Genomic DNA, 26,360 nt, shown 5'->3' on the forward strand with positions numbered 1-26,360 from the left:
AAAGATGTGCAGGGTAGGTGGATTGGCCACGCTAAATTGCCCCTTAATTGGGGAGACAAAAAAAGAAAAATAATTGGGCACTCTAAATTTTATTTTAAAGGTAAACTTTCCTGAAGGCAATTCCTCGTTGCCTATAACCAGAGTGTAAATGCTCCCTCGTTATTGGACAACACTTTGTATGTTGCTCATTAGATCTTTTACTAATTGTTCTTTGACACGGATGACACCAGTATGTATTTGTCGCCCTGGGGAAAGTGGTGGTGGAGGTGAACTGACTGCTTGAAGCTATTGGAGACCGATGGTGTGAGGTGTGAAATTTCCGGAGGAAGCATCATAGGGGATGGTAAAATAAATCTGACGTAAAATGCTCGACTCGTTAATAAGGCTTGGAACAAATATGGCAAAGGAACTGGCCGTGTTCATGGAATAGATGGGGGCAGTGGACCCATGGAGGTTCACACACTCGGGGGAGAAAGAGATCTCCTCCTTCTGGGGCAGCAGGGTAGCATGGTGGTTAGCATAAATGCTTCACAGCTCCAGGGTCCCAGGTTCGATTCCCGGCTGGGTCACTGTCTGTGCGGAGTCTGCACGTCCTCCCCGTGTGTGCGTGGGTTTCCTCCGGGTGCTCCAGTTTCCTCCCACAGTCCAAAGATGTGCGGGTTAGGTGGATTGGCCATGCTAAATTGCCCGTAGTGTCCTAAAAAAAAGTAAGGTTAAAGGGGGGGTTGTTGGGTTACGGGTATAGGGTGGATACGTGGGTTTGAGTGGGGTGATCATTGCTCGGCACAACATCGAGGGCCGAAGGGCCTGTTCTGTGCTGTACTGTTCTATGTTCTCTCAGATACACAGGATCTAATTCTTCATAATGGGGAAAGCTGTGCTTCCAAGGATAGTGGGAGCGGAATACACCACTATCGTAATCTGCGACCACGCTCCACATTACCTGGATGTGAGATTGGAGATGGGCTGGGCTCAATGCCCCCCCCCCCCCCCCCCACTTGTGGAGGCTGGACACGGACCTCCTGGCCAAGAAGGCTTTCTGTGAACACATGTCACAGGCCATAGACGGGTACAATCAGAATGCGGAGGTCTCAGTCTCCACATTCTGGGAGGCACTGAAGGCAGTGGTAAAAAGGAAAATTACTGCGTACAAGGCAGGTAAAGATACGAGAGGGCAAGAGCTAGTCGATTCCATACAGGAGGTGGACCAGCAGTACTCTTCGACCCTGACTGTGGAGAGGAACAAGTTACAAATGTACTTTGACCTGCTCTCCACAGGGAAAGCAGTGAACCAGCTCCGCCAGATGCAGGGGATCTTCGATGAACATGGAAACAAAGCCAGCCACCTGCTGGCTCACCAGCTGAGAAAGCAGGCAGCCAGGAGGAAAAAGCCCAGGTTACGGGCAGCAGTGGGAAGCTGGTGGCCACGCAGTAAAGGATTAACTAGGCCTTCGTGACCTTCTACCGAGGGCTGTATACCTCCGAGCCCCTTGTGGGTGACTCGGGGTGGAAGCAGTTGCTCGATGGACTGGACATGCCAGTGGTGGGGGACGAGAAGAGACGGAGCCTGGAAGCATCATTAGAACCAGAAGTCATGGAGAGTATCAACTCCAAGCAGGCGGGGAAGGCACCGGGACCAAATGGTTTCCCGACGGACCTCTACAAAGAATTCACGCCAGCACTCGCCCCGCACTTATGGGGGGGGATGTTCACAGACTGGCTGGTAAGGGGCTCCCTGCCACCAACACTGGCGCAAGCCTCAATATTGCTGATACCCAAAAAGAACAAAGACCCGACTAAGTTGGAGTCCTGCAGATTTTCTCACTACTCAATGTAGATGCGAAGATCCTGGCTAGGCAGCTGGAGAGCTCCGGAAGACAAGACGAGCTTTGAAAATCAAAGATCAGGCGCCTGCTGAACGTGGTGATGACCCCCTCGGAGAAGAGAAGACCAGAAGTCATCATCTTCCTGGACGCAGAGAAGGCCTTTGACAGAGTCGAGTGGAAGTACCTTATAGAGATACAGGAAAGGTTTGGGTTCTGACCAGGGTTCACATCCTGGGTGAAACTACTGTACAGCGCTCCCATGGCGAGAGTACGCACAATCACCACCAGCTCTCGGGTACTTCCAGCTGCACACAGGCATAAGGTAGCGATACCCGCGGTTCTCGCTGCTGTTTGCTCTGGCAATCGAGCCACTGCCGATCGCCCTCAGAATGACGAAGGGATGGAGAGATACCCAGAGGGGAGACGGAGCAGAGTTTCACTCTAGGTGGATGACCTGCTCTACATCTCACACCCTGGGCCAGCATGGAAGGGATAATGAAACTCCTCAAGGTGTTTGCCGCCTTCTTGGGTCGCCAACTCAACCCGAGCAAACGAGAGATCGTCCCAGTGAATCTGCGGCGGGGTTGGGGGGGGGGAGGGGGGGTGGACGGAGCTGAGGGGACTGCCAATCAGACAAGCCCAAACCAAATTTCGCTACCTGGGGATCCAAATAGCCCACGACTGGACACAGATCAACGAATGGAACCTGAAGGACCTGCAGAGGTGGGACAGGTGATCAGGATGAACATGCTGCCCAGATTCCTCTTCCTGTTCAGATCCCTCCTGATCTATATCCCCAAGGCCTTCTTTGACATGGTAGACAAACCAATCATGGCAATTGTGTGGGTGGCAAACCCCGAGGATTCAAAAGAAGGTGCTACAAAGGGAAGGAAACATGGGAGTCCCGGCCTTCCCAAACCTCCAGGTCTACCATTGGGCGGCCATCGCAGAAAGAGTGAAGGGATGGTTGAAGGAACCGGGAGCAGAATGGGAGAGTTCCTGCATAGGCCCCTAGTCACAACTGCACCCCCATCCTCCCCAAAACAAGTACTCGAGAAGCCCGGTGATAATAGCCACACTCCAGACGGGGTATCAGATGAGACGACACTTCGGCCTGACCGAAATGTCCACTGTGGGGCCTCCTTCTGCAACAACTAAATGTTTGCTCCCGCAATAATGGGCACCACCTCCAAAAGAAAGAAGGTGGAACACGGCTCCCGTGTTATAATCCTGACGGCCAACTGGTGAAGGAAGAAACCAGAGCCAGTCTTTACTTGGGCGAAATTTATTCACAAACTGAAACATTCCAGGCTCCTGTCTCCTGACTTCGCTAGACTGTGACAGGAAGCCTGTCTGTATACTCTTATACCAACAAAATTATCAAATAAACTAAATAATCAGATTAACAAACAGCCTCTTAATGGGGCACGGTGACTTTTAATAGTCTTGAGAACCAAAATTAATAGACTCTTTCTATCCTCAAATAACCATCCTTAAAAGCCCTCCACCTACATGTACTAACCTGAATTGAAACAATTAACACAATAGGGGCATAACTGCTGTCACAGACCAGTTGGGCGGAATGCCCTGTTTCTGTTCTATACATTTTTCTGTTCTGTACACTCTGTGGGCCTAGGTACGGTGCTCTTTCCGAGGGTTAGTGCAGACTCGATGGGCCGAACGGCCTCCTTCTGCACTGTCGGGGTTCTATGGATCACAGGAAAACCTCACATCAGGTCTGTGCTGGCTGCTGTCTCTTGGATAGCCCAAGATGAACAGTGGAAGTGTAGTGTGAGGGTTAGAAGCAGGATGTTCGCTGGAGAATCCCTGGTGACACATTTCTGCCATGACAACTGGCGGGGAGAAATGAAGTGGTGTTCCTTACGGTTTGAATGAAATTCCTTTGCTAAACTTGCCACTCGTGAGGAGCAAATCTCTGGCTCAGTGGTGCTGTCGCCCATCCTGAGTGAGAAAGTGCAGGGTTCAAACTCCACTCATGATGGCCCCGGCAAGCGGAGAGTCTTTCCATCTATTGGGATCCTGGCATCCGATGGTCGTGAGTGACTCTCGAGTCCCCAGGGAGCCCCTAAGACCCACCCACCACCCAAACCCCCCCCCATTCAGCCGGCAGGAAGGTGATTATAATCCAGCCACGTGGAAGCAGTCTTCACATCAGGACCAATCAGCCTGCGAATCCTCACTCTATTCTGCATGATGTGGAGATGCCGGCGTTGGACTGGGGTGAGCACAGTAAGAAGTCTTACAACACCAGGTTAAAGTCCAACAGGTTTGTTTCAAACACGAGCTTTCGGAGCGCGGCTCCTTCCTCAGGTGAAAGAAGAGGTAGGTTCCCGAAACATATATATATATATATATATATATATATATAGACAAAGTCAAAAATGCAAGACGATACTTTGAATGTGAGCATTTGTAGGTAATTAAGTCTTTACAGAGCCAGAGATGGGGGTAACCCCAGATGAAAGAGGTGTGAATTGTCTCAAGCCAGGACAGTTGGAAGGATTTTGCAAGTCCAGGACAGATGGTGGGGGGTGAATGTAATGCGACATGAATCCCAGGTCCCGGTTGAGTCCGTACTCATGTGTGCGGAACTTGGCTATAAGTTTCTCCTCAGCCATTCTGCGTTGTCGCGCGTCCTGAAGGCCGCCTGGGAGAACGCTTACCCGGGGATCAGAGGCTAAATGCCCTTGATTGCTGAAGTGTTCCCCGACTGGAAGGGAACATTCCTGCCTGGCGATTGTCACGCGATGTCCGTTCATCCGTTGTCGCAGCGTCTGGCCGGGGAGGCTTCAGCGGGGAGGGACGGGTGGGGGTGGTCTGGGGGTGGCGAGGGGGTTTACGGGGTGACACTATCTGGCAGGTCAGGTCCGCCGCAGGTCGTCGCCGGGGGCTTTACATGGCGCGGCTGCTAGCCCCCACGGGGTGGAGCATCGGTGCAGAGCGGCGCTGAACCTTTGGTCGTAAGACGAGACACATGCTCCGGACATAGCCTCAAAATCGGAGATTCCAGCCCATGTGTATACATCTCCCTGAAAACGCCTCTTGGTTTCAGGAATTTTTATGTCTGGGGGTCCAAGGTCCCAATTAGCAACTTAGAGTTGTTTTGAAAAATTAGTAGATTGGATCAAGGGTAATTTCAAATTGTCAATCTCAACCTTAATATTGACCAGCATTGGATCCCAATAGGATTGAGGAAGACTTGACACGCCAGCAGATGGGTATAGCAGCTGGTCACTTCTTGATTGATGCCTATGTTTGTACATTTTGTACGGCAGTTGTTCGTCATCTCCATTACACCGCATTCTTTATATCTCCAGCTTGCAGGGAGCACTCAACCTGGACAGAGTTCTTGAAAGAGCGGAGCAAGCATTCTTCAACTACTGCAACAAATCGGTGATGGACTGTTTCAAGAAACTCTGTACGGAGCCAAAGAAAAAGGGTTTCTTCAGTTTCAAGCTGATGGATTTGTTCTCCTGATAGGTTGGACAGTCTCTCGTTGCATCCAGGTTATGACCACAGAGGAGAAGCCAACCCGGCGGGCCTGACCCATCGAAGCAATGGCCCAAACTGAATGTACCTTCGCTATTTACATTGTATTTTTAAGCCCAATTGGCTCATTTTTGTCAGTATTATTACTGCAATGTCCCAGCCATTAAAAGTCTTGAATTTAAACGCAATAATTTTATTTTCCCCTTTCTAAAAATGTGGCCCACCAATCTCTCACAAGATTGTTGAGTTAAAGTCAATCAGCAAATGCTTTGAGGGGGAGGAGGCCACTTTATAGACTAAACTGTGCAATAGCTTTGGGCCTTCTATCACGACAAAGCACTGCTCGTTCCTGGACGGTTTCTGCCCTCGCCTTGCGTTTGGGTCTTCACTGTGCCCGACATCTCACTGCTTTGCAGAGGAGGGATGAGTGAGGTCGGATAATGCTGATCCCATCGAGGCTCCTCCAAGTCGGATGTCAGGATAGGCGCTCACGAGGTGGCTGTCTGGTCACTGCTGACAAATTTCCTTGGCCGCAAATCTGCCCGACGACAACTCCCTGGACCCTGGGGGAGCAGTGTCCCTGGGCCCTGGGGGAGCAGTGTCCCTGGGCCCTGGGGGTGCAGTGTCCCTGGGCCCTGGGGGGGCAGTGTCCCTGGGCCCTGGGGGGGCAGTGTCCCTGGGCCCTGGGGGGGCAGTGTCCCTGGACGCTGGGGGAGCAGTGTCCCTGGGCCCTGGGGGTGCAGTGTCCCTGGGCCCTGGGGGTGCAGTGTCCCTGGGGGTGCAGTGTCCCTGGGCCCTGGGGGGTGCAGTGTCCCTGGGCCCTGGGGGGGCAGTGTCCCTGGGCCCTGGGGGGGGGCAGTGTCCCTGGGCCCTGGGGGGGGCAGTGTCCCTGGGCCCTGGGGGGGCAGTGTCCCTGGGCCCTGGGGGGGGGCAGTGTCCCTGGGCCCTGGGGGGGGGGGGCAGTGTCCCTGGGCCCTGGGGGGGGGGCAGTGTCCCTGGGCCCTGGGGGGGGGGGCAGTGTCCCTGGGCCCTGGGGGGGGGGGGGCAGTGTCCCTGGGCCCTGGGGGGGGGGGGGCAGTGTCCCTGGGCCCTGGGGGGGGGGGGCAGTGTCCCTGGGCCCTGGGGGGTGGGGGGCAGTGTCCCCTGGGCCCTGGGGGGGGGGGGCAGTGTCCCTGGGCCCTGGGGGGGGGGGGGCAGTGTCCCTGGGCCCTGGGGGGGGGGGGGGCAGTTGTCCCTGGGCCCTGGGGGGGGGGGGGCAGTGTCCCTGGGCCCTGGGGGGGGGGGGGCAGTGTCCCTGGGCCCTGGGGGGGGGGGCAGTGTCCCTGGGCCCTGGGGGGGGGGGCAGTGTCCCTGGGCCCTGGGGGGGGGGCAGTGTCCCTGGGCCCTGGGGGGGGGGGCAGTGTCCCTGGGCCCTGGGGGGGGGGGCAGTGTCCCTGGGCCCTGGGGGGGGGGGGGGGCAGTGTCCCTGGGCCCTGGGGGGGGGGCAGTGTCCCTGGGCCCTGGGGGGGGGGCAGTGTCCCTGGGCCCTGGGGGGGGGGGGCAGTGTCCCTGGGCCCTGGGGGGGGGGGGGGGGGGGGGCAGTGGCCCTGGGCCCTGGGGGGGGGGGGGGGCAGTGGCCCTGGGCCCTGGGGGGGGGGGGGGGGGGGCAGTGTCCCTGGGCCCTGGGGGGGGCAGTGTCCCTGGGCCCTGGGGGGGGGGGGCAGTGTCCCTGGGCCCTGGGGGTGCAGTGTCCCTGGGCAGGAACTGCCATTCTACCACTTTGTGCCTTGGTCCTTCCATTAATTGACCACACCTCCGCTGGTATAAATGCTCCATGAACTGCATTTAGGGCCCAGCCCGTGATATTTCAGTGGGCTACGGGGAAGCCTGCATTTGTGAAAAGTATTTCTCTTTGAAATTTTGCAGTGTGGCAAAAGAAAAACATGCTGAATGGATCTTTATTACTGTTAATGAATAATGTTAAATAAAATGTGATCTTGGTAGACTCTTTGTTGAGCTCACTGACCAAAGTTTTCCTATTCCTTTCTACCTCCAGTTGATCCAGCTTCCCCTTAAATGCATCTATGCCAGTCACCGAAACACACCCTGTGGTAGCCAGTTATAATTTTCACCACCCTCTCGCAGATGAACTTTCACCTGTGTCTCTACTGGATTTGCTGGTGGCCATCTTATTTGTAATGCTCCACACCTCTCCAGTATCAATTATTTCATTCCCATTAACAGAAGCTTAACTGTAAATGCAGTCTGAGACTAAAGTAATGTAATCACCCCCTCCCCCACGTCTCGCACATCCAGACATAGGAACAGCTTCTTCCCCACAGCTACAAGACTCCTCAACGACTCCCCCTCGGACTGATCTGTTCCCTGTAAGAACACTATTCACGACGCCCTATGCTGCTCTTGCTCATGTATTGTTTGGCCCCTTGTTCCGCACTGTAATCAATCACTATTTGTCGATGTACCATTTGTCAATGTTCTCTGTTGATTATTCTTGTGTCCACTGTATACGTTCCTCGGCCGCAGAAAAATACTTTTCACTGTACTTTGGTACATATGACAATAAATCAAACAAATCAAATGAACGGGAAACGCTTCAAAAAGCCAAATATATGTCTTTCGAATCTATACTAAATCAGCGCAGGAATGAGAAACAAAAAATGCTAGGAAGACTTGACAGGTCGGGCAACATCCGTGGAAAGATAAAGTTAACGATTCAGGTCGATGTGAAATGTTAATTTCTCCTTATTTGACACCGTTTTGTACCTTTACTTGGACAGATCGAGGGGAGGGAGAGATGAGAAAGGGCAGAGGGATGTAGATATCTCTGGGGGAATAAAAAAGACTATAAAATCAGCATTAGTAAAATAAGTTAGGTCACGTTTATTCAAATTTATATTCACTGTAAAGCTTTCTGTAGCAGTTCCAGTTCCTTCCTTGGAGGTTTGGTCACGTTGGTGCAGCCATAGTCTTGCAGTTGAAGGGGGATGTACTTTTCCAAGAGGTGCAAGCTCTGCCCAGCAGGGCTGCTATACAGCCTGGTCCACGATGGGTTAAATTCCCCTTTATATCCAAAGAAAGCAACGCTCTCTGCAAGAGAATAAAGAGTATATTGTCACGCAGGCAGCAGTGCAAACGCAAGTCATTCTCTCTCGTACTGAGAAAATTCTGCAAATGTTAAGTAAGTAAAGCAGAGGATTTTGACTGGAGCACTTTTAACCAACTAACCTTGGAAAATTAAACCTGATACTTTTGTTTTTTGGATTTGACACAATTAATTTTTTTTTAACTAAAGGTGCAAAACTGAAGCCACTGCAGGATTCAATTCACTTCTCGTGTATTTTGCTCGAGTCAAAGGGCTCTAAATGATAAACAATTGTTTGTAAAATCCATGTCAATACATTCATAAATCTTGCAACTAGAATAATATGTTTCACCCTGGAGATATTATTCCCACTTCTGTAGAGTCCCTGCAGTGCAGAAGGAGGCCATTTGGCCCATCGGGTCTGCACCAACCCTCTGAAAGAGCACCCTACCTAGGACCTCTCCCCCGCCCTATCCCCGTAACCCCACCCAACCTGCACATCTTTGGACACTTAAGGGGCAATTTTACCATGGCCAATCCACCTGACCTGCACATCTTTGGACTGTGGGAGGAAACCCACGCAGACACGAGGAGAGAGCGTGCAGACTCCGCACAGTCACCCGAGGTCGGAATTGAACCCTGGTGCTGTGAGGAAGCGGTGTTAATCACTGCCACCGTGCTTCCCTACAAACATACCTTTCTGGAATGGGATTAAAACCCAGAGTTTCTGCCTCAGGCAGATCCATTGGGCCACAGGTTCCGAACTTGAAATTTGTGGACAATCAAAACGCGATTATATTAATCAACATATATTCTATTTCGCACTTCGATTGTCCAGTATTCACTTGTACCTTTCGTAGAAGTAATGGTAAGACCTAATGGATATCTGATGTACATGTGCGATGTAAAAGATCCAACGGTACTATTCGGAAGACAAGCCGGGGAGTTCTTTTTTTACATAGACATAGAATTTACAGTGCAGAAGGAGGCCATTCGGCCCATCGAGTCTGCACCGGCTCTTGGAAAGAGCACCCCACCCAAGGTCAACACCTCCACCCTATCCCCATAACCCAGTAACCCCACCTAACACTAAGGGCAATTTTGGACACTAAGGGCAATTTATCATGGCCAATCCACCTAACCTGCACATCTTTGGACTGTGGGAGGAAACCGGAGCACCCAGAGGAATCCCACGCACACACGGGGAGGATGTGCAGACTCCACACAGACAGTGACCCAAGCCGGAATCGAACCTGGGACCCTGGAGCTGTGAAGCAATTATGCTATCCACAATGCTACCGTGCTGCCCTATATTCTGGCTGATATTAACCCCTCAATCAACATCACTAAACAGGTCACTGCTGTCGGGGGATCTTGCTGCCTACCGATTCATCACCCTGCTTCCCACATCACAACAGTGACTGCATCTCAGAGAGTGCTCTGCTGGCCGTGAAGCAAGTCTTCCTTTGAGCACGAGTTTCACGAGAGAGAAGTGAGTCAGAACTACAGCGAGAACAAGAGACAGATCCTGGTAGAGCAGACAAAGTGTTTCCATTGGCTGGAGAGAACACAGATGTAAAGTAATTTATAAAACAATCCATGGATTGGGGGGGGGGGGGCACGCAGAGATGAGATGTTTTGTTTTCCACAGTGTTCTGGTCTGGAATGCATTACATGAAAAGGGGGTGAAAATAGATCCAAAAGTAACTTTTAAGAGAATTGGATAAATACTCGTATTAGCATGGGGGAGGAAAGAGTTTGCAGCGTGAATGGGAAAGAGCAGGGTGAAGAGTGAGACTATCGGATAACTTGGTTGGCAGAGTTACGATGGGCCGAATGGCCCCTTTCTGTGTTGTATGATGCCCCAACATTTCCAGTTATAAGAAGGGAATCAAGACCCGGGCGTCCAGGGGGAGAAAGAGGCCGATGTGTTGGCCTTTGCTTCCCCGATAGCCCGGCGACGAATACTATTGGCGTGGAGGGACTCAAAGCCCCCGAAGACTGAGTGGTGGCTTGCGGACATGTCGAGTTTCCTGGGGATGGAAAAAATTAAGTTTGCCTTGAGGGGATCTGTGCAGGGGTTCATCCGGAGGTGGCAACCATTTATTGACTTCTTTGCGGGAGAGTGAGCGTCAGCAGGGGGGTGGGGGTAGAGTAGAGTAGGAGGGAAAATATGGCGGGTAGTACCGGTGGGAGGGGAGCGGGCTTGTGCAATATGTTACGGTGGAAGTATTGAAAGTACGTGGATGTTTGCACATTTTTGCCTTTTTTGCTTTCTTTCTGATGATGTCTGTAACTGTTTATAAAGCCAAAAACGACCTCAATAAAATTGTTTATTAAAAAAAAAATAAGAAGGGAATCAGTAAGAGCAACAGGCTGAATGAGGGAAGCAGCCCGTTTAGTAGCGGGACCGAGCTCCAGACAGAGGCCGAGCAACACTGCGAGATGCCGGAGAGATTTGTATATTCACTCTCGTGCTACTCCAATTCGCTGATAAATGCAGAGTGATATCAGGTTCTGATTGGTCAAGTCCCCTCAAGAGCAGGGAAACAGCCTGGTCCGAACATTGAGGCGCGGGGAACGTGAGGCGAGGAGGGGCAGAAGCAGGGGGTCCTGAATTTTACTTTTGCGGGGAAAAGGCGCAGCCAGCAGGTTTCGCGGGCAGTCGGCAACAGCGAGGCGGGACGCGAGGTGAGGCAGCTGGTCAAGGGCCAAAACCGAAGGTGAGCACGGGGGGGGGGACCCCACAAAGTGTAAATCTGCCCCTGCATAAGAGACACCGGGAAGTATATACAAGGCAGTAATTTCATCGAATGGATTTAAAATTGCATCACAGAGCAAGAGCATCAAAGCTCAAGGGGCTTGTACCTGCTGTTTGAAAGCTTGATTGAGATTACAGCCTGGAAATTGCTCTAGTATATCTCGGTCATGTGTCTTGCAGAACATTAGAGAGGCTTTATTGCTAAGTGCAGCTAGTCCAGATACATCACTGGCTTATATTCCTTATTCGCAGGTATTGACACCGCCTGGAGGCTTTCAACCCACTTTCAATTTGTGTGCGGTTAAAATGCTGCAATTATATTAATCAATAATATTCCGCTTCCCACGTTTATTGTCGAGTACTCAGTTGTACCTTTACAGAATTAATGGCACTCTGGCATTCATAACACCACAGCTAATATCTTAAAAGCCTCAATTTATAACTGGCAAATAAAGATTTTATTCAAGTTACCCATCAGAATATTCAGAGCGACATTAGGAAGCAGGAGTGAAGCATCTTACCTTTGAATTTATAATTTACTAACCCCTCGGGTACCAGCCAACACACTGAGACCGTTTTCTTCAGAAACACTGCTGCTTTACCACAGACATGCACATTATATTGTTTGCTCTCTCCTGGCAATGGGCAGGGAAAGGGAGAAGATACTGAGCGGAATTCTCCGTTCCAGCGGCAAAGTGCCGGCGCCAACGGAGAATCCGCGGGTGGTTCACGACAGGAATATCGGCGTGAACCCCTCACCAGCGTGGCTCTGCCTGCACCGATCGCGATGAAAAACATGGAACCCTAACCCGCCCACTGCAACCCCCTGGCCACCCCACAACAGTCCCCCCTACCCTCCCAGCCCTAGCAGAAGCCCCTCGGCCAACGGCACGGATCCCGGCTGAGTTTGGCGGCGCTGGATACAGACCGCAGCCGGCACGCCGGGTTCCCGACCGCTGGGAACACACGTGGCCCGCAGGTCGGGAACCCGGGCCAATGGGGGCGGAGCATCGCAGTTGGCCAGCCGATGTAATGCCCAGCGGCCCTGCGACGGCACAAGGCATGGTGACGCCGGTTTGGAGGGGGTGGAGCACAGCGGACTGCCGTCAAACCGGCATCCGCCCCGTTCCCGGTGTCAGAATCCATTCTCCGCCCGATCGCCGATTCCGATTTCGGCGTTGGGCTACAGAGAATGCAGCCCATTGAGTTAGGAGTCAGTTGTGGCTTACTGGGTAGCCCACTTGAGTCAGAAGGTTGCTCGTCAAAGTCCCACTCCAGAGAGTTGTGCACAAAATCTAGGTTGACTCTCCCAGCTCTGAGGGAGTGCATCAATGTCAGGAATGCCATCATTCGGGTGGGGTGTTAACTGGGGTCCCATCCGCTCCCTCAAGTGGATGTACGGGTAAAACCAATCCCACGCTTGCTATTTGGAAGAGGAGGGAGGGTGGAGGGGGTGAATTCGCTGTGGTAACCACATTTCCAACTTTGCTTCGGAACATCCCGAGCTTGTTAAAGGCACAGCAAGACTTCAGGGGTAGGAAGAGAGAGTTTTTGAACATCATTCCAAGGCTGCCACACCCCAATCCAGGATGATCTGCTATAAATCAAACCAGAGGCTCGCTCTGTTAGGGCTGAACCAGGAGGATTCAGAGAACCCACCATCCCTGTTTTAAGTGAGCTCCAAGCAGACTAAAATCACAAAACCACAGTACCAGGAAATCCTTCCCAGTGTAAATCACATTTCCCATTCCATTCTTTGTCACATTATCGAGGCTTTGTTTTCATTAAAACTGCACTTTCATTCAAAATACAGAATGGAAAGAAATGTACATTTGATAAAACACCAACAGTGGACTAGTCAAACATCACTAATAAAGAAAATAGTGGAACCTGTCCGGCCTCCTTCGACAGCACTTCCCAAACCCACGACCACGACCATCTCGAAGGACAAGGGCAGCAGATACCTGGGAACGGCACCACCTGGGGGTTCCCCTCCAAGTCACTCACCATCCCGACTTGGAAATATATCGGCTGTTCCTTCACTGTCGCTGGGGCAAAATCCTGGAAAGCCCTCCCTAACAGCACTGTGGGTGTACCTACACCACCTGGACGGCAGCGGCTCAAGAAGGCAACTCACCACCACCTTCTCAAGGGAAATTAGAGATGGGCAATAAAAGCTGGCCTAACCAGCGAAGCGCACACCCCATGAACAAAGAAATGAGAAATGATATCTTCATGGTCGCACGGGAGACTGACAGACATTTACAGATTGGGACCAAAGGCACTCACCTTTTTTGTGAAGTTGTGCAGGTTTCGCTGTGCCCAGGGGGACCATCTTTTCAGAAATGGCATCAATGTCCCCACTAATTGTGTCTTTTGAACCTAATAAAATAATTGATCTGGAAAAGGAAACACTCTCGATTACTGACAGATGCACAACTGATCGAAGAACGTAAGAACGAAGATGGGGGTCATTCAACCTCCAACCTGTTCCAGTGTGCAGTGAGATCATGACTGGTTCATATCTTAACGCCATCTGCTCTCCCTGGCTCTGTGGACCCTTAATCCCTCCATGCCCAACAACAGAAAAAGATCAATTTCCGTTTTGTAACCTTCACTGGACCTCCCCACCCCCAACATCCCTTTGGGAGAGAGAGTTCCCGATTTCCAATGCCTGTAGTGCGAACAAACACTTTCTAACCTACCCACCCAGCCAATCGGTGAGATTAAACCAGACAGGACATTTCCCTCAATACCGTTCACCTCTCTTCCCCTCTGCTCGCTGGCCAACATTGACTGGCTCCTGGTTCAACAACACCTCCATTTTAAAATTCCCATCCAGGTTTTCCAATCCCTGAGGAAAATGACCCCCCTGCACCCCCCCCCCCCCCCCCCCCCCTCCAGCAATCCGTTGGGGAATAAATAAACAGCAACTTTTTCAGAGATGCTGTCATGAGAATGTCGCTTTAAGAAATGTTTGGCTGCTCATGTTACTGCAGTGATGTCAGAGTGTGGGTGGAGCTCACACAGCTCCAACTGGCTCTGCTTTTTAGTTTCACTTTGAGAAAAGCTTGGGTGTGTCTGTTTTTCAGTGTGTTGCAGCTGAAGTCAGACAAAGCAGCTGTACTGTTGAGCTCTCTGCCATGAAAGACTATCTCTGGATCATTTGGTGAATTCAGAATTGTTCTCAGAAGTGAATGTAAACCCTGATGTGCTTCTGTTTAAAGGTTTATTAAGTCTTCTGGGTGTTAAAAGGACAGCTTACAGATTACTTAGTGTTGTATTCTTTGGGGGGGGGGGTGTATTTGATTTACTGGTTGCTAAGATGTTTACTGTTTGTTTTAGAAAGGTTAACTTGAGTTCATAGAATAAACATTGTTTTGCTTTAAAAAATACTTTTCCATTTCTGCTGTACCACACCTGTAGAGTGGGCCGTGTGCTCCCCATACCACAATCTATTAAAAGTTGTGGATCAGGTAAACTCCATGATACACTTTGGGGTTCTCTAAACCCTGGCCCATAGCAATGCTGAAATCCCAAGAATGAATTTAAAAACGTATGCCCCATTCCACATTCTAAAGTAAGTGCCAAGTCTCTTCCTCTTTACCGTACCTCTGAGAGATTCCAGTGCTCAGGTATTTGGCCATGGCTTCATCAGCTTTGGCAAATGACATCTTTTTGGTAACCGCTCCACTGCAAGCATCGACCGTCACCGTGAAGAATCCCCTTTGAAATGGGAACTTGGTGCCATTCACCTAAAAAGAAGCACTCTGTTATCATGCTGGAGCCAGATAATGAAAGGGTGAAGAGATGTCTCTCAGTGTTTCCCCTTAAACCGAGTATAGAAACCATTCCGGTTTTCCTCTTTGAAGGTACGAGAATCTAACTGGAGCACATAATCCTTGCAGCCAAGCGATATCGCGGGTTCCAACCAGCACCACCACCCTTGGACACTAGGAGGCGCACAGCAGCGCTCCAAACTTCAGATCACTCTTTCTCTCTCATACCCTGCGGCTTGATGCTATCCCGACTACAATGCACCCAACAGCAGGATTGGTGGGAGCTACTCGAAAACCTTTCTCTCCACAATCGTTTCCTACCCTTTGTGCATTCACAGCAAGAATCTGTGCATATCGCTCAATATCGCTGCACTCACATCGCAGCCCAGTGAATCTATAGGAGCCGGAGTTAGCCACTCTCACCTATCCCATCATTCAGATAGATCATGGCTTATCTGTACCATAACGGCACGGCAGCCACAGTGGTTGGCACTGTTGCTTCACAGCGCCAGGGTCCCAGGTTCGATTCAAAAGTTTGGGTCACTGTCTGTGCCGAGTCTGCACGTTCTCCCCGTGTCTGCGTGGGTTTCCTCCGGGTGCTCCGGTTTCCTCCCACAAGTCCCGAAAGTCGTGCTTGTTAGGTGAATTGGACATTCTGAATTCTCCCTCTGTGTACCCAAACAGGCGCCAAAGTGTGGCGACTAGGGGCTTTTCACAGTAACTTCATTGCAGTGTTAATGCAAGCCTACTTGTAACAATAAAGATTATCATTATAAAACTCCATCTGCCTGCTTTGGTTACGTGACCCCCCCAATACCCCATAGCTATCAAAAGGCCATCGAATGAAAATTTCCGAGTGATGTTTCAGTAACACAAGGGCAGCTCAATGTGTTCTCGATGCTATACGGACTTGGGGAAGATGAGGGACTTGGCCCGGGGGTAACAAAAGCCAATCACCAGATAAACAGTGACTAATTATTCATTGGACAATTCAAACTAATCCGATGCGGGAAGATCTTCCATAGAAACGTAGAATAATACAACATTGGCACCTTCCAATTCGCCCCACCCTGAATAATCCCGACAATTTGTTTCCTCTTTGAGTATTTAGCCAATTCCCTTACAAAAGCCGCCAGTGAGTTTATTTCCACCTCCCTATCAAGCAGCGCATTCAAATTCTAACCACTCACTGTCTCTAGTTCCATTAAATCTGTGACCTCTGGTTTTCGACCCTTCAGCCGTTGGACTATCTGTTTGGCTATGTTATGAACACAAGAGCCGGTGCAGACTCGATGGGCCGAATGGCCTCCTTCTGCACTGTAAATTCTGTGTTTTCAAACCTCCCATGGCCATCAGGTCCTGAACCAATGAATGGAATGCGACATGAATCCCAGGTCCCGGTTGAGGCCGCACTCGTGTGTGCGGAACTTGGCCAAGCAGAGATGTATAGCCAAGTTCCGCCCACACGAGTGCGGCCTCAACCGGGACCTGGGATTCATGTCGCATTCCATCCACCCCCCACCATCTGGCCTGGGCTTGCGAAATCCTACCAACTGTCCTGGCTTGAGACAATGCACACCTCCCTAACCTGGGGTTACGCGCCAGACGTCGCAATCTGGATCTCGCCCTCACTGGGTGAGATCCAAATTAACATATTTAAATGATCTATTAGGTGCCGTTTAGCACTGGTTTCCACAAATGTGGACCAGGCAAAATGGTACCTGGGTGTTCTCCCCAGACCATTAGACACCCCAGGGTGGTCAAGCTCTGGGCAGGGTGGTACCCTCGCACTCACGAGGACACCCAGGCACCCCGGTAGTGCCACCCTGGGGCCCATCTAAACATGCCCAAAACAGGACTCTGTTTCTGTCCAGTTAAATCACGCCCATTAGCTTCTCCCTCCCCAGGTGCTGACAGAACTGCCGGGTTTATCCAGAGTCTTCTGTTTCTGTGTCAGATTTCCAGCATCCGCAGTATCTTGTGTTGATTTCAAGGAGATATGGCCAAGATGGTCAAATCTTGGTCAGATGACCAAGAGCTTGATCAAAGAGATAAGGTTTTAAGGCGTGTGTTAGAGGAGAAAGTGTGAGCGAAAGGCAGCGGGGTGTAGGGAAGGGATTCCAGAGCCTGGGGCCCCAGACTACTGCAGGCGCGATGGAGCAAATTATGTTTTGGGGTACACAAGAGACCAGAATTGGAGAAGTGCGGAGAGTGGTGGGTTACAGGGCTAGAGGAGAGAATAGACATCGCTGGGGCGGGGGGTTGTGCGGGGAGAGAAGGGGCAAGGCCATGGAGGGATTTGAAAACAAGGATGAGAATATTAAAATCAAGGCATTGTTCGACTAGGAGCCAAATGTAGGTCAGCGAGCACAGGAGGGGATAGGGGAACGGGAATTATTACTGTGGGTCAACAAACAGGCAGCAGAGCTTTAGATTCTCTTAGTTAAGAAACCATAATTTGTCGAATATTGTCAGAAGAGGAGAAGTTCCAAATGTCAGTTCAGCTCCACATTCATTCCCACTTATCGTCAACTTATCTTTTCTGTGAACGGTGCTCCGTCCCACGGTCGTTTCTGTTTCAATAAAAGTGACACAAGCAGCTCGAGAGTTACTTACAGAAATGTAGGACTCTCCGTGTCCCTGCTGAATCTCGCCTTTGCTGAGGGATTGGATTTGCACGAGGAGGTAGATTTGGTGAGGATCGCTTGTGAAAACTAGCTGCAGAATATCAACAAATTGGAAATTAGTCCTCATCTGAAAAAGCCATCACAGTGGCTGACCCAGCTTTCAATGTAATGGCGCCTTTCAGCTGTTACCAGCCGAGGGGGAATCAAATTGCTTGAATGTAACAATCTGGTCAGAGCAGTGTTCTGGAGGTGGCCATTCAGCCCCTCGAACCTATTCCACCACTCGATTGGATCATGGCTAATCTGCCTCGGGCCCCCCCATCACCTTTGCTCCACACTCCTCGCCTATCAAAAAATCTATCAATCTCGCCGTTGAAATTTTCAAGTCATCCCCAGCTTTTGTTTTGGGTGGGGAGAAAGTTCCGGATTTTCCATTCCGCTTTGAGTGACGAAGTGCTCCTGACATCACCCCTGATTGGTCTAGCCTTTGTTTTAAGGTTCGGTCCCCTTGTTCTGGACCTCCCCCCCCGCCCCGCCCAATCAGAGGAAATCGTTTGCCACGATTTATCCATATTCTGATCCTTTCAATCATTTCATTCAGGATGATTAGATTAGCCCTCAACCGTAGAACGTATCTCACAATCTCCGGACACTCCGAGGTGTCTCCTGCTTTTCCGACATTAGAACAGTGACCACGGTCGGGATTTTCTGGTTCCATCTATCCCCTTCCGCCCGTCAACTCTCACAAACTTCTACAGATGTGCGATGGAGAGCATCCTATCCAGCTGCATCACAGCCTGGTATGGCAACTGCTCGGCCCAAGATCGCAACTGCAGAGTGTGGTGAACTCAGCCCAATGCATCATACAAGTTGTCACCCCCACATTGATTCTGTCTACACCTCCCATTGCCTCAGGAAGGCAGACAGCATTGTCAGAGACCCCTCCCACCCAGGCATTGCCTTCTTCCAGGCCCTTCCATCAGGCAGAAGGTACAGAAGTCTGAAAACTCGCACATCTAGACATAGGAACAGCTTCTTCCCCACAGCTACCAGACTCCTCAACGACTCCCCCTCGGACTGATCTGTTCCCTGTAAGAACACGATTCACGACGCCCTATGCTGCTCTTGTTTGGCCTTGTTCCGTACTGTAACCAATCACTGTTTGTCGATGTACCATTTGTCAATGTTCTCTGTTGATTATTCTTTTGTCTACTGTGTACGTACTGTGTACGTTCCCTTGGCCGCAGAAAAATACTTTTCATTGTACTTCGATACATGTGAATATCAATCAATCAAACAATTCCCGCGGGCAGCACGATTGCCTGAAGGAGCATGTGGTTAATGTGGATTTGAGAGCTTACCTGGGAGGCCCCACAGTCCTCACAGTTACCCAGGCTCTTTGGTGGCATTGCTACTGTGGCTTTCGGAAGCGTGGAATATTTTGGGTAGCCAGCGGGTATGCAGTTGCTCACACTCTGTGACCGCATAATGGCCGTGATCTTCACCCGCTCGCAGCCCTGTGTGGAGCAGTAACTGTGTCCCTCCCGTCCGTATCGCGCCTGCAGGATGAGAAACAGCAGCCTACCGACAGGAGAGAGAGAGGTGAGACTTCATTCCTTTCCTCAATGCCGAGCAGGTGACAGTACGCACCTGTGACGTCAACCTCCCAACATGTGGAAAAAACACCCTTTAGTGAATTGATTCCAAGGCCAGTTACATCAAGTCTATGACACAGAAACGGACCATTTAGCACAACAACTCTGTACTGGTGTTTATACTCCAGGTACTCCAGGCAAGCTTACTCCCACGCTAATCCATCTCACCCTATCCACAGATCCCTCTAGTTCCTCTCTCCCTCTTATGTTTATCCAGCTTCCCCTTAAATGCATCAACACTATTCAACTCAACCACTCCCTGTGGGAGCCAATCCCACATTCTCACCACTCTCTGGCCACAGATGTTTCTCCTGAATTCCTCCCGATTAGACTTATCAGTCGCTACCTTATATTTCTAACCTCCGTCAGTTTTGGAGTTCCCCCATGGCTCCGAATCTGATCTTCGTTTCCAGCCCAGCCAGCTTGGACTTGCCCTCGAGTTTACATCTCTCACTTCTGATCCCACTCTTGCAGAATCACAGAATGGTTGCAGCACAGAGAGGCGGCCATTCTGCCCACTGTCTCTGTGCCGACTCTCTGCTGGAACACCTCAGCTAGGCCACACTCCCCTGCCTTTTCCCGGCAGCCCCGCACGTTTGTCCTCCTTGAGATAATGATCCAATTCCCTTCCGAAACCACGGTCGAGTCTTGTTTGCAGCTTTTCCAGCGGCCTCTGTATCATTTTTAGAATATGACTCTTAGAATCAATTCACCATAACAGCATAATTAATTCCTGATCAGAGACGGGATGTTAACACATGCACTATCTTTTAACGCAAGATTTAAAGAGAAAATATTGTATTAAGGTTTTGCATCAAGTAAACACTTTTGGTTAACATTCCTCCTCCTTCCCACTAATCCCCCCCCCCCCCACCCCCCCACACCGTCACCAACCATTTTAAACATTCTCCTCCAAACTTAAGACTGCCTCTGCAAACTTCTCGTGCTGTAATTGCAGCCTCCCAACAGTTGATGGGGCTGTAGCACCTCATTTCCAAACATCCCAGTTCTTTAAACAGGTCCGTCAGAAGCTCCTCTGGAGGCTCCAGTAAGCTCTCAGTCCCAGCTGCCCAGGATGGGTCACTTATTTCGCCAAATGGTACAGCACAGGTGGAGCCCATTCGGCCCATCGTCCCTGTGCTGACCCGCCTGAAAGAGCCATCCAATTAGCCCCACGGAACTGCAATGTTTTCTCCCCTTTTGAGGCCAATGCCCTGGGTGCAGATGCTAAAAATAAAGTCATTGAATAAATTGCCTCGGAAATTTACCTGCACAGTTATTTAAATCAGTGGTTGGAATTGACCCAGGTTGAGGAGCTGTGTGGGTATTAAATTCTAATATCAGTTTTATACGGTGCCATTCGAGTAATAGCACATTGAACATACAATGCAGAAGGAGGCCATTCGGCCCATCGAGTCTGCACCCACCCACTTAAGCCCTCACTTCCACCCTCTCCCCGTAACCCAATTACCCCTCCCAACCTTTTATTTCGGTCACTAAGGGCAATTTATCATGGCCAATCCACCTAACCTGCATGGAAGGTTGCGGTTTGGAAAGCGAGCTGAAGTTCACTTTTCCATGACGGGAGAATAACAACCTGTATTTATACCGCGCCTTTGGGGCGTGACGACATGTCAGAAGGCGCTGCACAAACACCAAACAAGTGCTGGCACCCCTCCCGACCTCTGTAACCCACTCCAGCCCCCACGACCCTCTAAAATCTCTGTGCGCATCACCGGTTCTAGTCTTTTGCGCGATGTCGATTTGAATCATGCCACGTGGGTGGACTCTTTAAGCTCAGGAATTCCCGTCCCAAAACCCTCTCTCTCTCTCTTTCTTCAAAAGGCTCCTTAGAACCTATGTCGTTGACCAAGATTTGGCCCCTACGATCGCCTCACATGGCTCAGTGTCAGACTTTCCCTCATAAATGTTCTTGTGAAGCGCCTTGGGACTTTTTATTACATCAATGTTGCTGCACAAATAGGAGTTGCTGTTTCCTGGGAAAGAAAACGGGGAGGTCAAATGGATTTCTCAGTCCTCACCAATCCAGCACATTATTTCATCAGTTAGGGACAGCTCCAAAAAGGAAAGAATGATCATACCCAGTACTGTTGTCAAAATAATACAGTCTCTGTTTTGGTTTATTCTGCATCTCCTTAAGAGAAGGCACGGCTGCGTAATCTTCCACACTGTGGGCAGTTGAGTTTTGTCTTTGGTAGATATCAGCTATGACTTGGAACTCAGCATCTTGTGGGTAACAGAGACCAACCTGAATCCAATCATCTCTACAGAGAGAAAAAAACATTTCAAAACCCGATTAACGAATCTGGTGGCGACCACATCGCGAAGGGCCAGTTTGTCGAGGGGCGGGATAGGGGGACGGAGAACCTGTCGTTATCGTAGAATTATAGAGTTTACAGTGCACGAGGCCATTCAGCCCATCGAGTCGGCACCGGCCTTTGGAAAGAGCACCCTACTTAAGCCCATGCCTCCACCCCATACCCACAACCCAATAACCTCACCTAACCTTTTTGGACACTAAGGGGCAATTTAGCACGGCCAATCCACCTAACCTGCACGTCTTTGGACTGTGGGAGGAAACCGGAGCGCCCGGAGGAAACCCACGCAGACACGGGGAGAACGTGCAGACTCCACACAGACAGTGACCTGAGCCGGGAATCGAACCTGGGACCCAGGACTTGTGAGCCAACAGTGCTAACCACTGTGCTACCGTGCCGCCCCCAATGCTATGGTAATTCAGCAACAGCTTGCTGTAAATCAGTGCCACTTTTCACTCAATAAGTGGGAAACGAGAGAAGCCGAGACATGATGGAGCTTGGTTCTCCCGTTCTTTGAACGATGCGATATCTGGGAGAGCCCGATAAAGGTGCACTGTGGGCGGGCCTACTCAAGATAGGCTGGCTCACCATCACCTCCTCGAGGGCAATCACGGACGAGCAATAAGAAAAAATGCTGGCCAAGCCAGCGACGTCCACATCCTGTGAAAGAATGGAATAAGTCATGTAGGCCAGACCAGGTAAGGACGGCAGATTTCCTTCCCTCAAACGTGAGGCCCCATGGGTTTTCAGTTTCAATATTTTGGTTCTCGCCCTGCGCCCAGAGCCGCATGAAGCACTCGTTCATGCCTGCGTCCTTCGCTGGCAAAGTTCACTATTACCAGGGGTTTGTCTCCATCCCACATCAAGCTAGGCTGACCACTCTTACCACTTACCATGGGCATATTGAAGGAATTTGCAGCTCGATAGCCTGTTTGGCTATGTTATGAACACCCCTCCCATCAGGCCCTGGGGTGGGACTCAAATCTGGAGCTTCGGGCTCCTGGGCAGGGACAGTACCCACTGCGCCACAAGGCACCAGCAACAGCCCCGGTGTAATTTGAACCGGTGCTCCAAGAGTGATAGCCAGAGCCTCTTGATTACCAACCTGGTGCCAGCATCACCACCCCACCGGCATTCACAGTGCCATTGCAATTATTGCAGTGTCCAGAGTACTTACGCACTTAATTGCCAGCCCTAATTTCTGTGGGCAATCAACGTGTAAATCCTGCAAGCTCCGAAAAATAATAATGGGGAGGGTGAGGCCAGACGCTGTTAGTGTGAAGCCACCAAGGGATTGGGGAAAACTAACCAGCAAGTTCTGGAGATTCACAGCTCACGGTGTAACTCCAGCCCCCCAGAAAATCACTGGGCGATTTGCTCATTAATAACCGCGTGCATCATTAACACAGGCATCATTTTCACACACAATCCATGAACACCAATCGTGCTGATGAGCAAACATTTACCGAAAAATAACATGTTGGAAAAAAAAAACTTTTATAAAGTTAGAATAACTTCCAGAAGTATTCATGCCCCGTGGCAGTACATGGAGATTGAAGGGTGTCTCGAGGTGTGAAGGAACCGCTACTTACTTATTGAAGTTGATGAGATACAGAAAGGTTTCCTCAGGCGCCCGGCCATTCCAGTGAATGGTGTAGCCTTTCTGCAGCATCACCACGGGCTGGTATTGCTGGAAGTCCGCTCGCTGATTGATGCCACGCAGGGTCATAGGATGTCTGGAATATTCGTCTCTTACAATGGTCAAGGTTAGATTTTGAGGGCGACGAGTTTGTACATAAACCTGGAATGATAGTTACAGCATCAGCACACAGCGTTTAACCCGGGTGCTCCAACTCCATTGTCCTTTCAATTCCAAAGCCGTGTGTGTGCGTACAGAGCTGAGGGGTCCCTCCTTTCGACTAAGGTCTGAATCTGACCGGTCCCCCCAGAGGCAGGGTGGGAGGTATTTTGCCGCTGGTGGTTCCCCGCCCAGCTAAATGGAGGCCCCCCCCCAACAACCAAAGGGGGGGGGAAAGCGACTTACAGCAAAGATGGGGCTGTGGGCAGGGTAAGGCAACCCTGTGATCCGCAAGTTACCACAATGACCACACTTTAAAAAAGCGTTTCACTGGCGGTGAAGCACCGTAGGTCATCCTGAGGTCTTGAGGGATGCTTTGGAATTTACAGTTTGAAGGGATCCCCCCCCCCCCCCCCCCCCCCCAATCATTTATCTCTTACCTGAGCGTATTTCCCACTGCAAACCGAGCCGAACCAGGAGGTGACATTCTTGCATTGGGGATGCTGAATCAGGAAGTTATCCATCCGCCCCACATACGTGTCTCTGTAGCCTGTCATGGAGCCGTCAATGTCGTGGAACACGGCATTCTTATCACCGTCAAGATCATAGCCGTCAAACCACGGGCCCGGTTTGCCGAAGAAAACTTTCAAGGACACCTGAGAGGGGAGAGATAAATGCAGTCAAACGTGTTGTGGAGAGACCCATTACTGATGCAGATAGAATTTACAGTGCAGAAGGAGGCCATTCGGCCCATCGAGTCTGCACCGGCTCCTGGAAAGAGCACCCTACCCAAGGTCAACACCTCCACCTTATCCCCATAACCCAGTAACCCCACCCAACACTAAGGGCAATTTTGGACACTAAGGGCAATTTAGCGTGGCCAATCCACCTAACCTGCACATCTTTGGACTGTGGGAGGAAACCGGAGCACCCAGAGGAAACCCACGCACACACGGGGAGGATGTGAAGACTCCGCACAGACAGTGACCCAAGCCGGAATCGAACCTGGGACCCTGGAGCTGTGAAGCAATTGTGCTAACCACAATGCTACCGTGCTGACCATGTATATCGCAAAGTCTGAGCATTTTGTTATAATGAAAAAAATGAAATGAAAATGAAATGAAAATCGCTTATTGTCACGAGTAGGCTTCAAATGAAGTTACTGTGAAAAGCCCCTAGTCGCCACATTCCGGCACCTGTTCGGGGAGGCTGCTACGGGAATCGAACCGTGCTGCCCGCTTGGTCTGCTTTCAAAGCCGGCGATTTAGCCTTGTGCTAAACATGCACTCTCTGCTGCCCCCTCTGTTGGGGAGGTGTAAATAAAGGTGGTTGAGTAATGGTTGCCCGCAGTTGAGCATGTGTTCATCTTAGTTTAACACACCTCTTAGTCCAAGGATCAACTATGGCTCAGTGAATCGCACGCTCACCACTTGACCCTCAACATTTTATTTTCGAGTCCCATTCCCGAGACCTCAGCGCATGTTTCCGTCTGATGCCCTAGCGATGGGCTGCACTGTCGGAGGTACTGTCCAAAGTGGGCGGCACGACGGCCCAGTGGTTAGCACTGCTGCCTCGCAGCGCCAGCGACCCGGGTTCAATTCCGGCCTCGGGCGACTGTCAGTGTGGAGTTTAGACTTTCTCTGCATGGGATTCCTCCGGGTGCTCCGATTTCCTCCCACAGTCCAAAGATGTGCAGGTTAGGTGGATTGGCCAGGATCAATTACTCCTTAGTGTCCCAAAGGTTAGATGGGGTTACAGGGATGAGGCAGCGGAGTGGGACTGGGTAGGTTGCTCTTTCAGAGGGTTGGTGCAGACTTGATGGGCAGAATGGCCTCCTTCTGCGCAGTAACAACTCTATGGTCCTTCTTTAAGATATCAGACAGAAGGACCCAGTGCGGAGATTGATTTATTTTTTAATCAGAACACACTGTTTGGAAGGGCGGAGGAAGCAGATTCAACAGGGATTTTCAAAAAGGAATTGGATGAATATTTGAAGGGGCAAAGACTGCAGGTCTATAGGGACAGAGCGGGGAAATGGGATGAATTGAATAGCTCTTTCAAAAGGCATAATGGACTGTGTTCAGTGCTGCATCGGTCTAGGATCTTGAGACTATTTCACAACCAATGCTGTTCAGAATGGCCACCAGGAGATGTCCAGCTGTTCAGTTAGTTACTACGCTGCCCAGCCACGGAACACCACAGCCCAGAATAGAGGCTGCTGATGTTGGTCTACTCTGTGTCACCGGTTCAGCCCAGTTGGCTGGACTATGGTTTGTGCAAGGCCAACAGCCTGGGTTCGATTCCCGCACCAGCTTGAGGTTATTCACAGAGGTTGTCAGCTGGAAAACATGTTCACCGGTCAACGATGCATCGCAAACCAGACTCCGACAGCGGTGATGACCCCCACTGTCGATTGACCTGCCAACACCCACCATCTGGAATAGGTACTTAGTTACAGTACTGGAGGGAGGACGGAATCCATGAGAGCTTCACTCCAACATCGAGTTCACATTTTCTCGGGAGAGATAGGGAGAAAACGTAACCAAAAGAAAAATCAACATCATAAATATCACAAGTAACAGTGGAAAAGAAGCAACCTGTATCTATGCAGCAAGCATCCCATAAGAACGATGATCAATGCTTCTTATACTCAAACCATAAAACAATTTGTGAACATTCAACGGGAGATGCTGATCAGACAAAACCCTAACTTTAAAGCGCAACAAAACACATAACATTATGCAACATCATGCTGGAGTTCTCTAACCCTCCAAAATCCCTCCATGATTAAAACCCTCCCTATCTCTGTTACCTCCCCCAGTGCTGTAACCCTCCAAGAGCTCGACGCTCCCTCAGTTATTCTCTCTGGGGCAGCCCAATTTGATTCACTCAACCACAGGTGGCCATTCGTTCAGCTGGCTAGGCCCCAAGCCTGGAATTCACACCCTAAAGCTTTCCATCTCTCCTCCAAAACCTTCTCTAA

The 26,360-nt window shown here is 50.6% G+C and overlaps 2 protein-coding genes across 2 annotated transcripts in view; one reads left to right on the plus strand and one right to left on the minus strand.

The window, feature by feature from the left end:
- Positions 1 to 5,519, plus strand: part of si:dkey-238d18.4 (TBC1 domain family member 15) — a 74,456-nt gene extending 68,937 nt beyond the window's left edge. The window contains exon 10 of the mRNA XM_038804102.1: positions 5,165 to 5,519. Within this exon, the coding sequence (XP_038660030.1) occupies positions 5,165 to 5,324 (160 nt within the window). The 3' untranslated portion in view covers positions 5,325 to 5,519. The remainder of the gene's footprint in view (positions 1 to 5,164) is intronic.
- A 2,673-nt stretch (positions 5,520 to 8,192) lies between these two features.
- Positions 8,193 to 26,360, minus strand: part of cemip2 (cell migration inducing hyaluronidase 2) — an 82,617-nt gene continuing 64,449 nt past the window's right edge. The window contains exons 17-24 of the mRNA XM_038804103.1: positions 23,818 to 24,033; positions 23,172 to 23,380; positions 21,343 to 21,525; positions 18,947 to 19,166; positions 17,575 to 17,676; positions 14,792 to 14,934; positions 13,469 to 13,578; positions 8,193 to 8,423 (exon numbers count right to left, since the gene is read on the minus strand). Coding sequence (XP_038660031.1) covers positions 8,233 to 8,423; positions 13,469 to 13,578; positions 14,792 to 14,934; positions 17,575 to 17,676; positions 18,947 to 19,166; positions 21,343 to 21,525; positions 23,172 to 23,380; positions 23,818 to 24,033 — 1,374 coding nt within the window. The 3' untranslated portion in view covers positions 8,193 to 8,232. The remainder of the gene's footprint in view (positions 8,424 to 13,468; positions 13,579 to 14,791; positions 14,935 to 17,574; positions 17,677 to 18,946; positions 19,167 to 21,342; positions 21,526 to 23,171; positions 23,381 to 23,817; positions 24,034 to 26,360) is intronic.

The sequence above is a fragment of the Scyliorhinus canicula genome, chromosome 8 (assembly GCF_902713615.1).
Source record: "Scyliorhinus canicula chromosome 8, sScyCan1.1, whole genome shotgun sequence".
Classification (NCBI taxonomy): domain Eukaryota; kingdom Metazoa; phylum Chordata; class Chondrichthyes; order Carcharhiniformes; family Scyliorhinidae; genus Scyliorhinus; species Scyliorhinus canicula.